Here is a 16,678-nt window from a genome sequence, read left to right as displayed (position 1 = left end):
GCTTCCATGGTTTTGCCCTGCAATATGGACTGTTCAGTGATCCTGTCCAGTGAAGCTGGAGTCGCAGAGTCCTATGCTTCACCCAGTACTTTGGATACTTCAAACCCTCTAGCAGAAGACTCTGAGGCACTGCTTACCTCAGTGGGTGTTGCAGCAATATTCACTTGTTTAGCAGCTGTCTTAGAATTAAAGTCCACTCTAAATAAACTTGATGAATCTTTGTCTGATGAAGCAGAAGTCATTGAAATATTGTCCTCGTCAGCAAGTGTCTTAGATACCTTGCCCTGTACACAGTCTGATTTAACCAATATTGTGGAGTCCCTCTCCAGTGTTGTAACAGCCGAGGAACTCCAGCCCTGTCCTCTGAATGTTTCAGAAGTCTTGCCCTGTAACATGAATAATTCAGATTCTCTGGTCAAAATAGCAGAAGTCTCAGAATTTCAGTCTGATTTAGTAAGCGTTCCTGAAACCCTGCCTTGTATTTTGGAAAATTCTGATTCTCTGGCCGGTGTGGCAGAGATTCCGGAGTTCCCTTCCTGTCCAGGGAATTCCTCAGATTTGCCCAGTTCAGTGGGAGATGCTGTAATATTGACTTGTTTTGCAGCTACTTTGGAGCCCCAATCCCAGGTACTAGATGAGTCTCTGTCCAGTCCAGAGGAAGTTGTGGAATTCCTATCTAGCTCAGGTCATACATCAGAAGACTTGTCCTGTCTTGTTTATGCCCCTGAACCTGATTTGTTAACAACCTTGCTAGAATCAGCGACATCCAAGTCTGTTCCTGCATTCTTTAGTGAGAGTCCAGTGCTTGTGAAGTCTAGTCATGATGAATTTTTGTCCAGTCCTGGTTTCGGTCCTATCTTGGCTGACCCTGAGGTTCACAGTTCCTTGACATGCCCAGAAGTTTCTCTTGTACCAGTGTGCCCAGATGTGCTTTGTGTGCCATAATGCCCAAGTGTGTCTAAGGTGTTAGCGTACTCAGATGTTTCCTTAGGGGAGACATGTTCTGATGTTGCCAGTCTGCCTGCATGCCCAGAGATGGTTCTGGTCCCTGAAAGCCCTGATCTTGATGTTTGTCCTTGTAACCCTGACTCGGGAATTGCCATAGGTTCCATGGGGATTCTTGATAGTTCTCCATGTGAGCCTAAAGGGCGTTCTGACCTTTTGGGATCTCTTTGGAGCTTTAAAGTGTTCTGGGAGATCTCTGAGGAGGCTTGTCCTGGTGCCTTGGACTGGTTCGACAGTGGGTTTTGTGTTGGTAAGGACAGTTCCGGTGGGCATTGCAGAGGCTTTGGCGTTTTTTGACGGTCCCTGGAAGGCAGTGGGTATCGCTCAGAGAGCTTCGCATGGTTCTGTAGGTTCTGGTTCTGATGGGTCCAGTCTTGTGATGACTGATTCTGGAATTTGGTCTTGCCGGGCTGTCCCGGTCATCATGAATTATCAGTTAGGTTGTCTCCTTGGGAAGGTCAGTTTTGAGAGGCGTCTGGTATCCGCCTTTAAGGGCGGGGGTACTGTCATGATCGCTGCTGCAGCAGGTATTGCTGGAAGTAGTAGTGCTGCAGCTCAGGCAGTTCTGATCTCTTTCCATGCAAGCTGCATAGCTTTGTCTGCCTTTCCCTGCTGTCAGCTTGTGAATGATTATCATTCACCTGTGTGGGAATCTGCATGTCTGCTCCCATTGGATGACCTCAGTATAAAGATCTGCTTCCTGCAGGACTCCTCGGGTTTTCATAGCTTCAGTTTAAGCCTGTCTTGCTGTTGCTTCAGCCCCCGATCGTGTTTCTTGTTCTAAAGATACTTTGCTGGTCTTTGCATCATATATTGGTTCATTGCCAATATATATGCATACCAGCACGTTTATTATTTTCCTTGTATTCGTGTTATGTTGATACATCAGTGTCGCTGATGTATACGTACACGAACTGTTTATATCCTGTGTGCAGTTAGTCAGCTTTACAGCACGTTTTGGTAGGTTGCGCGTAACGTGATCACCCGTGCTGAGTTAGCTACCCTGCTCCTGTTAATGTTTGTGGATTGCGTTCATCTCTGCGAAGAGATAACGAATCCTTCTGAATCCTGTTCTGTTACCGTTTGTGGATTGCGTTCATCTCTGCGAAGAGATAGCGAATACTTCTGAGTCCTGTTCCCTGTATTACTCCAGTCTTAGTCAGTGTTCCTGCTTATGTCATATATCGGTTCATTGCCGATATATACATATGTTAGTCAGACGTTACAAATAGTTTCATTGATAGCTGTAATTGTAATACGCTAGGAAAACATACTTATTGTATTTTTGTCTGTGTTACGTTCATCTATCTCGATCCTGCTATTTCCTGACTATCCTGTCCTGTCTTTGTGAGGCACGCCATCGCTGGAACGCATTGGCTGCCTCATTCCAGTCTGTCTTGTTGTGGACGCTTGCTGTCACTAGTAGCGGCTAGCTAGCAAGCGTTCATTCTGTCTACCTGTCCTGATCTCCTCATTTCTGGTTTATGCGCTCAGCGCTACCTTGCGCTGAGACGTTATCGCAAAAGTATTGTTTGTGGCTGTCGGATCTGCACCGGCTCTGTGCGCCACAATCTCGTATTGGAGTCAGTCCTCCCCTCCACTATACTAGGGATAGCCTGTTTCCTTGTGCTAGTGTGTGTACCTCCTTCATGTCAGCTCATGCGTTGCATGCTGACTGTGGAGAATACACCACCAAGCCTTACAGATTTCTTTCTAGAGACAATAAGAACAATCAAATAATCATGGCCCAATGGCCTGGCTAGCTGCATGAAGCGAGAGGCTAACTGAAACTATTGCTCTTTTACTATTTAATTGAATGGCACCAGCCAATCAGGCTACAATAACATAGAGCATGCAGAAACTGCCAAAGTCACAGGTTGCAAATCCCAGGCTTGAATACTGCAAAACTAATAAGTAGTAATAATGACTACTGCAAAACTAATAAGTAACAATACATGTTGATAATTAGGGGTGGTCAAAGAAATGCAAATTATTCTAAGTTGATACAGCATTATGTGATTCTTGTATGCAAATCTATGCAGTTTAAAAATGGACCAATCAAATCCTGCCAATATGGCATTCTATTGGTTTAGTAGTCTCAAGCAGCATACATTTGCATAACATATTTGCATAATCCTGCATCAACACGGAATTATTTATATCTCACCGACCATCCTTATTAACAGTCCTCTGGAAGCAATGACTGTGATGTTTGAAACAGCTGTGTTACCGTTTTTGTGCTTTTTCTTCTAGCTTTGTGTGGTTTCCTTGGCATTATTCCGCACGCTCATTGGGTTACACTGTGAAGATGTCATGTTACAGCTCATTTTGAGGTATGACCTTATTGTATTTGTTATAATGAAAAGTTTCTTTTGATTTATGTGCATCAGACTTTTTTCTTCTCTGCATTTCCCTACAGAATAAGATTCAGTCAGTATTCCTTTTTATATTTTATCACAAGTTGCTCTCTTTATGATCGCTTGGGCACGGCCTTCTCTATTCTTTTGACCCTGATGCACGAAACTGATGAATTATTTCAACTTAGCCCTGATTCAATGAACTTTTGTGCTACACTGTCATCCTCACATCCTGAGATATTTCCTTAGCACATTATTATTATTATTGCTTTATAAAGAGCTAACAAATTCTGTGGTATAGAAACAAACGGGGTACAAAATAATACAGACAGTGGTAGGTATACTCAAAATATTGACATTACTGTGACTAATGTAACATGATGAACAAAATGCAAAGCTAATTTCAAGGCACAAAAGGGCGAGAGAGCCCTGCCCTTGCAAACTTATAATCTAAAGGAAAAGGGAGGAAGAAGAGGTAGGGTTGTAACGATACATAGTATACAATATATATACCTAGAGGCAGTGTCTTTTAGGTTATATTTCATAATGAGTACAACTTGGCCAGAGTTTAAAGGGAAATTGCCTACAATAGAGGGTATGTATGTAAGTAAAAAAAAATTAGTCTTGAGAGAGCGTTTAAAGATTTTAAAGGGTGGAGAGTACCGGATGAGTTTTGGAAGGGTATCCCAGAGGAGGGGTGAGGCACGTGAGAAATCTTGTATACATAAATGTAAGGGGGTGATTCTAGAGGAGGGCAATAGCACATAGCATGGGAGCATGACATTTTATTTTATTAACCAGTTTACTATTATGTACTGTTTTAATAAATTTGCAGATGTCTCCTGTGTACAGTGCCATATTAACACAGCAAGATCATCTGCTTATCCGCCACAAAACCTGTGATTAATCCCTTCAGTGAGTTCTGTAGTTGGGACTAGGGATGCTCGTTCGGATTCCACGGAATTCCATCTGAATGCAGAAATTATATAGGAGAGAACAGAGGCGCCAAAAGGATAAAAGGGGTTTTAAAGGAGCTTAAAAGCCAAAAATTTGGTAATTAGAGGAGGCAGTGGTGGACTTACCTCCTCCAAGCAGACACAACACGACTGTACATTCAGTCTATTTATTAACGAACTCCATATAAAACAAAGCAACGCGTTTCACGGGTCAGTGCCCGCTTCCTCAGGTTTTCTATTGCCTGAGGAAGCGGGCACTGACCCGTGAAACGCGTTGCTTTGTTTTATCTGGAGTTCGTTAATAAATAGACTGAATGTACAGTCGTGTTGTGTCTGCTTGGAGGAGGTAAGTCCACCACTGCCTCCTCTAATTACCAAATTCTTGGCTTTTAAGCTCCTTTAAAACCCCTTTTATCCTTTTGGCGCCTCTGTTCTCTCCTATATAATATTGTATCCACCCTGGGTGGAGGGTTGCGACCCTTTTCTACTATCTACAGAGAGCGACTTCTTATTCCTGAGTGGGGTCAGGATAATCTCCCCACCTGCCTTTACAGTGGTTTCCTATTGGTGACCCATGCTTGTGAGTATAACAACTATTACTCTTTGTCATTATCTCCTTTGTCAATACATACTACACTATTGGGGCTCTTGGTGTTCCTCTGTTTATCTCGTTTGAATGCAGAAATTGGTAATACAAGTGCGTTAGGTGGATTTTTGCGGAAATCGCGGAAATGTCCGCAGAAATTTTCTGCCGACTTTAACATAGATTTTCTCAAAAACTACATAATCTTAAAAAAAAAATGTTCCCTCTTGTTCCTACTCTTCTGTTTAACATACCCTGAAAATGTGGTGTTCTAGCACCTATGGGGGCTTTGCTATTAACCGCTTAAAGGGATACTGTAGGGGGGTCAGGGGAAAATGAGTTGAACTTACCCGGGGCTTCTAACGGTCCCCCGCAGACATCCTGTGTTGGCGCAGCCACTCACCGATGCTCCGGTCCCGCCTCCAGTTCACTTCTGGAATTTCAGACTTTAAAGTCTGAAAACCACTGCGCCTGCGTTGCCGTGTCCTCGATCCCGCTGATGTCATCAAGAGCACACAGCGCGAGCCCAGTATGGTCTGTGTCTGCGCAGTACACTCCTGATGACATCAGCGGGAGCGAGGACACGGGCGTGCAGGCGCAGTGGTTTTCTGACTTTAAAGTCAGAAATTCCAGAAGGGAACTGGAGGCGGGACCGGAGCATCGGTGAGTGGCTGCGCCAACACAGGATGTCTGCGGGGGACCATTAGAAGCCCCGGGTAAGTTCAGCTCATTTTCCCCCGACCCCCCTACAGTATCCCTTTAAGTCGCCGGCCATTGACTGTAAAGTAAAATGCGTAAAATCCACATTACCCAATAAGCGGTAATTCAGAAGACTCAGAATAAATAAGCCAATCAGAGAATTCGGAAATTTCGGCCTGAATCCCCATTCTCTGATTGGTTTATTCATTCTGAGTCTTCTGATTGTCATAAAAGGACTGCATATCGGTAATGCAGATTTTTCCACATTTTACATTACAGTCAATGGCCGCCGACTTTCGAGGTTAATAGCAAAGCCCCCGTAGGTGCTAGAAACACCACATTTTCAGGGTATGTTAAGCAGAAGAGTGGGAACAAGAGGGAAAAAAATATTCAAATTATATTCAAAATATTCAATCAGAATGCGGTAATCGGTAGCGGAAAACGGTATCGATAGTGGTAATCGGCAGTGGCGGAAAGCGGATTTTCTGCGGAAGCGTAAATTGGCATTTTTTACCATCCCAAGTTGGGACTGGTTTCAGTGAGTGCACGCCAGATCACATGATCACAGTGATTAGTCAATCACATTGGGGAGGGAAAGAACAGACGGCGAGGCCAGTTATGTATAGCTGCTGTTACAAAGTGTTAAAAAAGATTTCTGTGAATTAAAAGTTGGGTTTTCTTTAGATATAGTGTAGCCATATATACAGTGTAGGTTGGTATAGCTACCTATTTTAGTGTTGTGTAGTAAGGATGATTAGCGAAATACAAATTGCTCCATGTTGACACATAATGTACAGTTACTGTAGTTTGGCATGATATATAGGGATACATATATTATTAGTATTATTTATTATTATTATTTAGTGTTTATATAGCGCTGGTATCTTCTGCAGGGCTATACAGAGTATATTGTCTTGTCACTTAACTGTCCCTCAAAGGGGTTTTACAATGTAATCCCTACTAGAGATGGCTCGAACTATTCGACCGTGAATGGTTCCCGGCGAACTTTCAGTGGTTCACGTTCGCGATCGAACGCAAACTTTATGGCGGTTTGACCCGCTTCCTACACTACATCATTAGGGTCAACTTAGACCCTATACATCACAGTCAGCAGGCACAGGGTAGCCAATCAGGCTACACTCCCTCCTGGAGCCCCACCCCCCCCTTATAAAAGGCAGGCAGTGTCAGCTTGTCAGGACGTAGTTGACTATTTAAAACCGAACACCTCATCTTCCTCAGCATCCGCACGGAAGCGTGACATATCTTCCTCCTCATGCTCTGATTCTGGCACCCCACTTAACACTCAGTCGGCCGCCACTACCAAAGAGCCATCACCCCAGGCCTCAGCAGTGTGGACATTATTTTGTGTGTCTGCCTCAGATGAGAGCAATGCCACCTGTACTCTCTGCCACCAAAAATTGAGCCGTGGAAAGACCAAGACCTGCGTAGGGACAACTTCCTTACAAAGGCACATGATGACAAAGCACAAACTGCAATGGGATGACCACCTGAGGAAAAGCAGCACACAAAAGCAAAGCCACACACCACAGTGGAAGATACCAGGCCACAGTTATTTCTCAAATAAGGCGATACCCAAACTGTACCGTGATGTTGAAAGGCAAGTGGTGTCATCTTTAACACAGCGTAGGGTCAAGGGTCCATCTGACCATGTGGTCTGCAAAGCACGGTCAGGCCTGCCTGAAGACTAAGTCAGTTCTCACACACACCATCTCTGCCTGCACGCCGTGTGACTGCCTGCCCCAAGACTAAGTCGCTCCCCACACAGCATCTCTGCCTGCAAGCCGCTTGATTGCCTTCTCCGCCACCACCAACAGGGTCCAGGACACCAGGCGGATTGCTGAATTTTTAAGGCCGCTGCAGCCGCTATAATAGTTTTTCTGGTGCGTGTACATGCCTGCCTAATTTTTCTGGCTGCACTGCAGCTGCAAAAACAACAAAAAAGGCATGTACATGTGTCAATTCCCCTTTGTGATCGATACCTTGCCGCGGTGAAGGGGCTTGCATATCACAATGAAGCAATGACCGCCAGCTAAATGAGTGTCTCGGGGGGGCACACCCAAGATAATAAGGTCGTTGCTTCATTGTGGACAAACCAAATTCGATCATCTGGACAGTCACTGTTGTTCTATCATTGAGCTACCACAGCCCGGCGACCATATGGGCTTGAAACCGCCACGGCCTGCCCTCTCGCCATGGTGCACACCAATCCAGCACGTCCGTCACTACACAAACAGCTGTTTGCGGTGCGTTACACTGTGAGTTTGGTGTGTCAGTGTGAAGCAGTACTCTAATTACACTCCCTGATTGATGTATACACATGCAAGACGTTTAAGGGCCCTTTTCCACTAGCAAGCGCGATCGCAAGCGCAAATCACCTGCGCTTGCGATCACGCAGGCTCCTTTTTCTACTGTCTGCAATCTGCTGTACCGACGTCGGGAGTGTAACGCGATTGCGACGAGAATCGCGCAGGATGGCGATCGCCTTTCGGCAAAAAACAAATCGCGATCGAAGCGCCATAGTGGAAAAAGAGCACCACGATTTACATGTTATCGCGGTGCTCTAGCGATTAGAAAAACGGCTGCGGTGCGCTTTTTAAATCGGATCGCAGCCAGTGGAAAAGGGCCCTTAAAGCATTTTAGGCCTCCAATTTAGCATGCAATCTGATTTCTGCCCTTAAAACGCTGCTTTGCGTCAAATCCAGATTTTTCCCCGGGACTTTTGGCGTTTATCCCAGTCATCCATGCCCCCCTCCAGGTGTTAGACCCCTTGAAACAACTTTTCTATCACTTTTGTAGCCAGCATAAATGTTTCTAGTTTTCCAAGTTCGCCTCCCCATTGAAGTCTGTTGCGGTTCGTGAAAGTTTGCACGAACCGAACTTTTGCGGAATTTCACGTTCGATGTTCGTTTGCCGAAAATCGGAGGTTCGAGCCATCTCTGATCCCTACCATAGTTATATATTTATGTATGTATTGTGTAGTGTATGTATTGTAGGGCTAGGGCTAATTTAGGGAAAAGCCAATTAACTTATATGTATGTTTTGGGGATGTGGGTGAAAACCGAACTGCCTAATGGAAACACACAGGGAGAACATACAAACTCCTTGCAGATAGTGCCCCGGCTGGGATTCGAACCAGGGACCCAGAGCATCAGGGTGAGAAGACTAACCACTATGCCACCGTGGTGGCATAGTGTAGTTCTTTTATAGGGCACTAGCATTGTGCAGGTATGTATCTGGTGGTTTAAACATACAAAAATTTGTAAATTGGCGCATCACCAGGCCACCTCTGAATGTGTACCTACCTCTGTATGTACTCATTCAGAGGCAGCCTGGTGATGCGCTGATTTTTTGTTTTTCTATAATGTTACTTTCTTTCTCTCTTATCTGCTTATCACCTTTGCGCAGATGTTGAGTATGCTGTGCTGGACTAGTGATGAGTCATTTTTTTGTGTACACAATTTGAATTTTACTTGCATTTTTGAAAATGAATCTAAAATAAATAATGCAATTAAATTGCATGAAGAGTAAAGAAGAAGATGGCACATCACAAGCTTGCAATTTGTGTTTGAGCTAGTCACACTGTATGCTTTGTGCACGGACTCTTCATCGTGTGTGCCTTGTAGTGCAGTAACTTGCATTATTGGAACCAGACCAAATGCTTTGAAACCCCCAAACAGATAGATACTCAGTGGTGCAGGATCTGGTTAGCTAAACCATTGTACGGACAAGAGAAGGATCCGCAAACTCAGTGAAATTCTAAAAGTAGCTCTGACTAAGGGTGCATTGTAAGCCGGAAACGCGTTGGTATGTCCTGTGGATGTCTATGTCTTTCTGTGTTTGGATTAATCGTCAATAAAGAATACCAGCTATTAGAATTTCACCGAGTTTGCGGATCTTTCTGTTCACTGTAAAATTGCATTATTGATTAGAGCCTAATTTATTTTTTTTAAACACACTTAAAGTATGCAAACACTTTAAAGATTGCTTTCCATTTATTGCACAGGACTTTAAATATATTGCTTTTTTTAGCACCTTATGATATCAAGTCTAATAGGGTAAAGTAAGGTAAACGTCTTTGCAAACAAATAGACTAGTGTAAAGGCTTCTTCCTCCATCTGTCTATCCCTGACACGGTTTGTTAGTAAGTGTCCATAAAAATGACATATTGCTTTGAGATGAAGAGCACAACCATACAACCAAAGTCAGGTAAAATGTATTCTTTTGACAAATTGCAGTTCAGTGCTGTAGATGAGAAACAATGTCAGGGTCTCTTCAGAGGAATAGGGACACATACATTGCTGCCTTCCTTTAAATAAAAATGCTGAGTTGCTGTCTGTAATACTGATTATCTGGTTATAATCTATATAACTAAAAGCAGTTGTAATATGCACTGCATCTGTATTATAACTGCTGCCTACCATGTTTGCGGGAGGGCAGAAGGAGAGGGGAAGGGGGCGTGCATGAGTGCAGTGGGGGCTCTGCAGTAGTTGCGCCGGGTGGGAGGGCGGTGACGGATTCTTTAAAAGGATAGGGGGATTACTGGTACATTATAAATTCCTTACCGGTAATGTGTATGAAGGTACTTGAACCATATGCTGTAGCTGATCTGTGAATTTTTTTAACCTCAAATAAATGGAAATTCCACTATACTGTACGTAATTGTATTTTATGGATCCATTTGTCGAAGTAGTCCCTTTAATTTGACATGGGTCAATTTGATGATCAATATCACAATTGAATAAAGTTCAATGTTTCCACTGATTTAAGCCTTTCATATTGATCGGAAAATGTGCTTTATTGATTGTAATAAATAACAAAATAAATTATCACAAAGGTTTAAATCCACTTCATATTTAAAGGGGCAGCACGGTGGCGTAGTGGTTAGCTCTCTCGCCTTGCAGCGCTGGGTCCCTGGTTCGAATCCCAGCCAGGGCACTATCTGCAAAGAGTTTGTATGTTCTCTCCGTGTCTGCGTGGGTTTCCTCCGGCCACTCCAGTTTCCTCCCACATTCCAAAAACATATGGATAAGTTAATTGGCTCCCCCTAAAAAAAAATTGGCCCTAGACTACAGTACTTACACTACATAATATAGACATATGGCAATGGTAGGGATTAGATTGTGAGCTCCTTTGAGGGACAGTTAGTGACAAGATATATATATACACTGTACAGCGCTACGTAATATGTCGGCGCTATATAAATACTAAATAATAATAATAATAATCGATTAGACGTTTTGTCTGATCAAATGTCTATTTGTCTATTATACAATGTACAGCAGCTTTATGAAACTGGAAATTGAAATTTATTGTACCCTTTTCTAGGTACAAGAGTATTAGTGTAACATAGTCCCCCTCCCACCACTTCTTTTTTATAAGCAGATAAGTTTATACAATTACCTGTGTCCTTGCAGTACCTGCAAACCAGAAGGTGCCGAGCGACAGGAAGCTCTCTTCTGGTTATACGCATCTTCTCCCCACCTTCTCCCTCATAGGGATGTGTTGCCATGACGGCAACATTGGGAATGGACCCAAACTGCGTAGCTTTCTATTGGCTCAATACCGCTGTCAGTTAGTGTTGGGCGAACAGTGTTCGCCACTGTTCGGGTTCTGCAGAACATCACCCTGTTCGGGTGATGTTCAAGTTCGGCCGAACACCTGATGGTGTTCGGCCAAACCGTTCGGCCACATGGCCGAACTAAGAGCGCATGGCCGAACGTTCCCCGAACGTTCGGCTAGCGCTGTGATTGGCCGAACGGGTCACGTGGTTTGGACCCGAACGCGCTCTGATTGGCCGAACTGTCACGTGGTTCGGGTAAATAAATACCCGAACCACGTCATATCTCCGCCATTTGTCTGTGGGTTTAGCTTTGGGTAGGCAGGCAGGGTAGTTCGCGCTCCAGCCACGCTAGCCAGGGTCCCCCCAGTCATTGTGTCGCTGCTGGGAATAGTAGTACACCGCTCGCTTAGCCACACTATATAGCATTCTGTTTACTGCCACTCTGTGTACCTCGCTCAGCCACACTATATAGCATTCTGTTTACTGTTCTGTGTCTGCTGGGAATAGTAGTACACCGCTCGCTCAGCCATACTATATAGCATTCTGTTTACTGCCACTCTGTGTACCTCGCTCAGCCACACTATATAGCATTCTGTTTACTGCCACTCTGTGTCTGCTGGGAATAGTAGTACACCGCTCACCCGCCACTGTATAGCATTGTGCTCTGTGTCGCTGCTGGGAATAGTGGTACACCGCTCACCCGCCACTGTATAGCATTGTGCTCTGTGTCGCTGCTGGGAATAGTGGTACACCGCTCAGCCACACTATATAGCATTCTGTTTACTGTTCTGTGTCTGCTGGGAATAGTAGTACACCGCTTGCTCAGCCACACTATATAGCATTCTGTTTACTGCCACTCTGTGTACCTCGCTCAGCCACACTATATAGCATTGTGTTTACTGCCACTCTGTGTCTGCTGGGAACAGTAGTACACCGCTCGCTCAGCCACACTATATAGCATTGTGTTTACTGCCACTCTGTGTCTGCTGGGAACATTAGTACACTGCCGCTCACTCAGTCACCCCATTACTATATAGCATTGCTGGGATCTGTAGTACTCTGCTCACCCACCCATACCATTGTACTGCCAGTCACTGTGTATATTGCTGGGATCTGTAGTACTTCACTCACCGTCAACCACTATATAGCATTGCGTACTCTGCCAGTCAGTGTGTATATTGCTGGGATCAGTAATACTCCACTCAACGTCAACCACTATATGAGCTCACCATGAGTTCCTCAGAGACCTCCGCTGTGAGCAGCACTCCCAACAACAGCAACAGCCAACGCCCCACGCAAGCTATAACATCCACCCCAGCAGCCAGTGGTCAGCAGCAGCCCTCCCCGGAGGAGAACGTTGTGTCCATCGGTCCGGCGCCAGAGCGATTATTGAGGGCTGCCATTGAGGAGATGATGGGGCCTGATGTGGAGGAGGAGGTCGGGCTCAGGCCAGCATCCCAAGTTAATGTTGAGGATGATGAGGGGTCTGTGTCTGGGGATGTTGGGGTGGCAGAGGTGGTGGGTGGGTCAGACTCAGGAGAAGAGTTGTATGATGAGGATGATGATCGGGACCATCTGTATGTGCCTTAGAGTCCGACCCCGGAAAACATGTTGTATCGTGTGTTTAGGTACTAAAATCTGCGTTCCCACTTCCCAGTACTGCCCGGGTCCACGGATCCATATAATTTTTTGGGCAGCACTATCAAACTGTGGTACTATGAGTGAGTTGCCATGGTCCTTCTGTGCTGTCACACTCACCGTCTGTCTGCAGATGGATTGTTCAACACAGCTACGCCATCTGACATGTAGTCCTTGACCATCTTCTCCAGGCGATTGGTGTTGGAGGACGTGGAACTGCCCGATTGCTGTTCTGTGGGCTGCTGCATGGGTGTCAGAAAATGTTCCCACTCCAAGGACACTGCCAATACCATTCCCTTTTGGGCACTAGCAGCAGCTTGTGTTCTTTGCTGCCCTCCTGGTCCTCCTGGGTTTGCTGAAGTCAGTCTGTCGGCGTACAACTGGCTAGAGAAGGAGGAGGATGTCAATCTCCTCTCTAAAGTCTCCATCCTCAAGGGCCTGCTGGAATTGTTCCATTTTTGACCTGTCTGACACTTTCTTCAATCAGTTTTTTAACATTGTGTTTGTATAAACTGGGTATAAACCCAGTAATTGGTGTTGTCCAGAATAATGAATAATAATGAATAGTGAATAATGCGCGGGCCGCGTTCAATGCAGTCTAGCATGAATTGAGCCATGTGTGCCAGACTCCTCTGTCTTCATGTTCTTGTGAGCGTTGTGATTGTTGTGATGCACCATATTCGTCACCAGCATCACTTTCTTCCTCTTCTGCTGTCCATTCCCGCTAAATTGTGGAAGTCCAACGTGCACCGCTCTGTCCCTCGGCAGTGGGGGCATCCAATTCCTGCTCCAACTCCAGCTGTTCCTCGTCCTGTTCTTTGTCATAGCTGGGACCAGCGTTTCCTGAGGCAGGTTGCCTGATGTTGGTATCATCACGCTGATCGTTTTCATCTTCAGATTCCCCCACTTGCATCATGCCAGCGGTTTCCATCTTCAACATTGATTTCTTCAGTAAACACAGCAGTGGTATTGTAATGCTGACTGTAGAGTTGTCACTGCTCAGTCACAAGCAACGTGGATTGCTCAAAATTTTGGAGGACTTGGCAGAGATCCAACATGGTGGCCCAATCAGATCCACAGAAGCTTGGTAGCTAGCTGCTGGAATGCGCCTCGGCACTGCGCAAAAGCGTGCTAGCATGTGCAGCGTAGAATTCCAGCGCGTAGGGAGGGACATCACCCAGCGAGCGATGGTGCGCTAGATTGAAGCGCTCCTGCATCTCTTGGTGAGTCCTTCAGAAACGGTACTGGACTTTTAAAAATGTTTTTTTTTTTCTTCAACAGAAGATCTGCCACGTTGGAGTGAGGAGGACGCCGCCGACCCCGACACCAAGCTGAACCCCGGCGAACTCCAAGCAGAGGATCTTCAGGAACCCTCAAGGCTTTAAGCAAGCTGAGGAGGATCAGCAGTCCCGACGAGACCTCTCCTCATATGTGACTGTGTGCAGTGGAGTAGAGCTCCCCAGAACAACCTCTCACTTGTCACTTTGTCACTGGTCACTTTGTCACTTTGTCACTTGTCACTTTGTCACTTGTCACTTTGTCATTGTCACTTGTCACTTTGTCACTTGTCACTTTGTCATTTTGTCACTTTGTCATTTTGTCACTTTGTCAGTCACTTTGTCACTGGTCACTTTTCACTTTGTCACTTGTCACTTGGTCACTTGTCACTTGGTCACTTGTCCAGATGATCTCGGTACACCTCCTGCGATTCAAATTCCTGCACACATTGCTCTGGGATTTGGGTGTGATGAATGATGCATCTAACTGGCCACCGGAGGCAATTAAGGCCTTCAAAACATTGAAAGCAGCTTTCTGTTCCGCCCCCATTTTGCGTCATGTTGAGTTGTTGACGTCATGTTCATCCTCGGCCTCGGCTTGCATTTCAGTGCGAGGTGCATTTTCCACAGAAAAAGGTTGTGAATCCGGGCACAACATTTGTGGCTGTTCCATTGACCTTTCACAGGTAGAAGATTGTGGGGGTGGGAATAGCTCCTCCGAATAGCCCATTGTGTCCTGAAAACTACTCATTGCATTGCTTTGCGCACGCATTTTTTTGTCCTCATGCAAGGCCTGAGTTGCGCCTGAAAGCGTGGCCTTCTCCTCCTGTTCCATCACGTCTGCTGCTGCTGGGTTAGCGTTGCCGCCCGGTCCCTGTTTATTGAACCTCTTATCTTTATTACATTTATGACTGCATGGCGGTACAAAGCATGCTATCCGCACGCTTCTTGTCCTCATGCAAGGCCTGGGTTGTTGTGTCTCAAAGCGTGGCCTTCTCCTCCTGCGCCTCCTCCTGTTCCATCACGTGTGCTGCTGCTGCTGCTGGGTTAGCGTTGCCAGTCCCTGTTTATGGAACCTCTCATCTTTATTACATTTATGACTGCATGGCGGTAAAAAGCATGCTATCCGCACGCTTCTTGTCCTCATGCAAGGCCTGGGTTGTTGTGTCTCAAAAAGCGTGGCCTTCTCCTCCTGCGCCTCCTCCTCCTGTTCCATCACGTGTGCTGCTGCTGGTGCTGGGTTAGCGTTACCGGTCCCTTTTCCTGGAACCTCTTCTCTGTATTACATTTATGACTGCATGGCGACAAAAAGCATGTTACCTGTGCAAAGAAACATAACATTTTCCACATTTAAAAGACAGTTTTTCCTTTGAAACTTTACAATCAATTTTCTCAAAAACTATAAGCTCTTTTTCAAATATTTTTTTCCTCTTGTACCCACTCCCAAGGTGCACATACCCTGCAAATTTGAGGTATGTAGCATGTAAGGAAGCTTTACAAAGCACGAAAGTTCGGGTCCCCATTGACTTCCATTATGTTCGGAGTTCGGCGCGAAAACCCGAACATCGCGGCGATGTTCGGCGAACGTTCGCGAACCCGAACATCTAGGTGTTCGCCCAACACTACTGTCAGTCACTGTGGTGTCAGTGGTATTGGGCCAGTGGAAAGCCATGCATTTCTGGTCCATTTCTGACTGAAGCATCAGCTGCTTCCACGGCATTAAGTCACCAAAAGGGAGGAGGTGGGTAGGAGAAATGTATAACCAGAAAAGAGCTTCCTGTCACACTGCACCTTCTGGAATAACCGGAACTGCACAGGGACACAGTTAATTGTATAAATGTATTTATTTATAAAAGTGGTTGTGGTGGGGGATGGAATTATGTTAAACTTATACTCTTGTACCTTCAATTTCGAGTACCTTTGAGTTTTCAATTTCCAGTTTCATCACACTTTAAATATGAAAAGTGCAAATTCTAAATAAATAATACTTGTACCGCCAATCTGTATAGATCAAATACATCCCTCCATAAATCACCTCCACATGTTGCTTTTGGCTTCCTGTTACTCCAAAAATGTCCTTTTAAAATCAGTGATGTTATGAAGGAGCAGTAAGTGGAGGAAACTGTTGAATATAATGTGACGTCAAAGGTAAGTATAATTTATCACATGCCTGTCAGTTTCAGAAGCATCCCTGGTATATAAAGCACCACAGCCCACTGTGGATAATGATGAATGTTCATGGGTGTTACAAGAACTGAAATAATTTACGACGTAAGTAGGAATGACCTTTGAAAAAAGGTTAGCAATAAAAATATATTGACCTGGAAAATTACTAGGTGACCATTTTCCTTTTACCTCTTTTCAGATATTCATCATGCTTTTTACATCGGCATTTCTTGATAATTTCACTTTTATGGTCGCTGTGCGCTCTGCTCTACACTTTCTGCAATCAGCTGTCTTTGTTTGTGAATGGGAAATGTAATGTTCACTGGGCCAAACTTAATCACATTATCGACTTACTTAAAAATGTAACACCACTTTTGATAAAATAGATTGGTATAAATAATACTGTTGCACAGGCC

At 45.0% G+C, this 16,678-nt stretch overlaps 1 protein-coding gene across 4 annotated transcripts in view; it reads left to right on the top strand.

The window, feature by feature from the left end:
• Positions 1-16,678, top strand: part of LOC137570407 (FHF complex subunit HOOK-interacting protein 1A-like) — a 411,883-nt gene that overhangs the window by 318,002 nt on the left and 77,203 nt on the right. For all 4 annotated transcript variants that reach the window (XM_068279087.1, XM_068279101.1, XM_068279085.1 and 1 more), the window contains one exon: positions 3,259-3,338. In XM_068279087.1, the coding sequence (XP_068135188.1) occupies positions 3,259-3,338 (80 nt within the window). The remainder of the gene's footprint in view (positions 1-3,258; positions 3,339-16,678) is intronic.

The sequence above is a fragment of the Hyperolius riggenbachi genome, chromosome 1 (assembly GCF_040937935.1).
Source record: "Hyperolius riggenbachi isolate aHypRig1 chromosome 1, aHypRig1.pri, whole genome shotgun sequence".
NCBI lineage: Eukaryota > Metazoa > Chordata > Amphibia > Anura > Hyperoliidae > Hyperolius > Hyperolius riggenbachi.
This window is presented reverse-complemented; position numbering and strand designations above follow the sequence as displayed.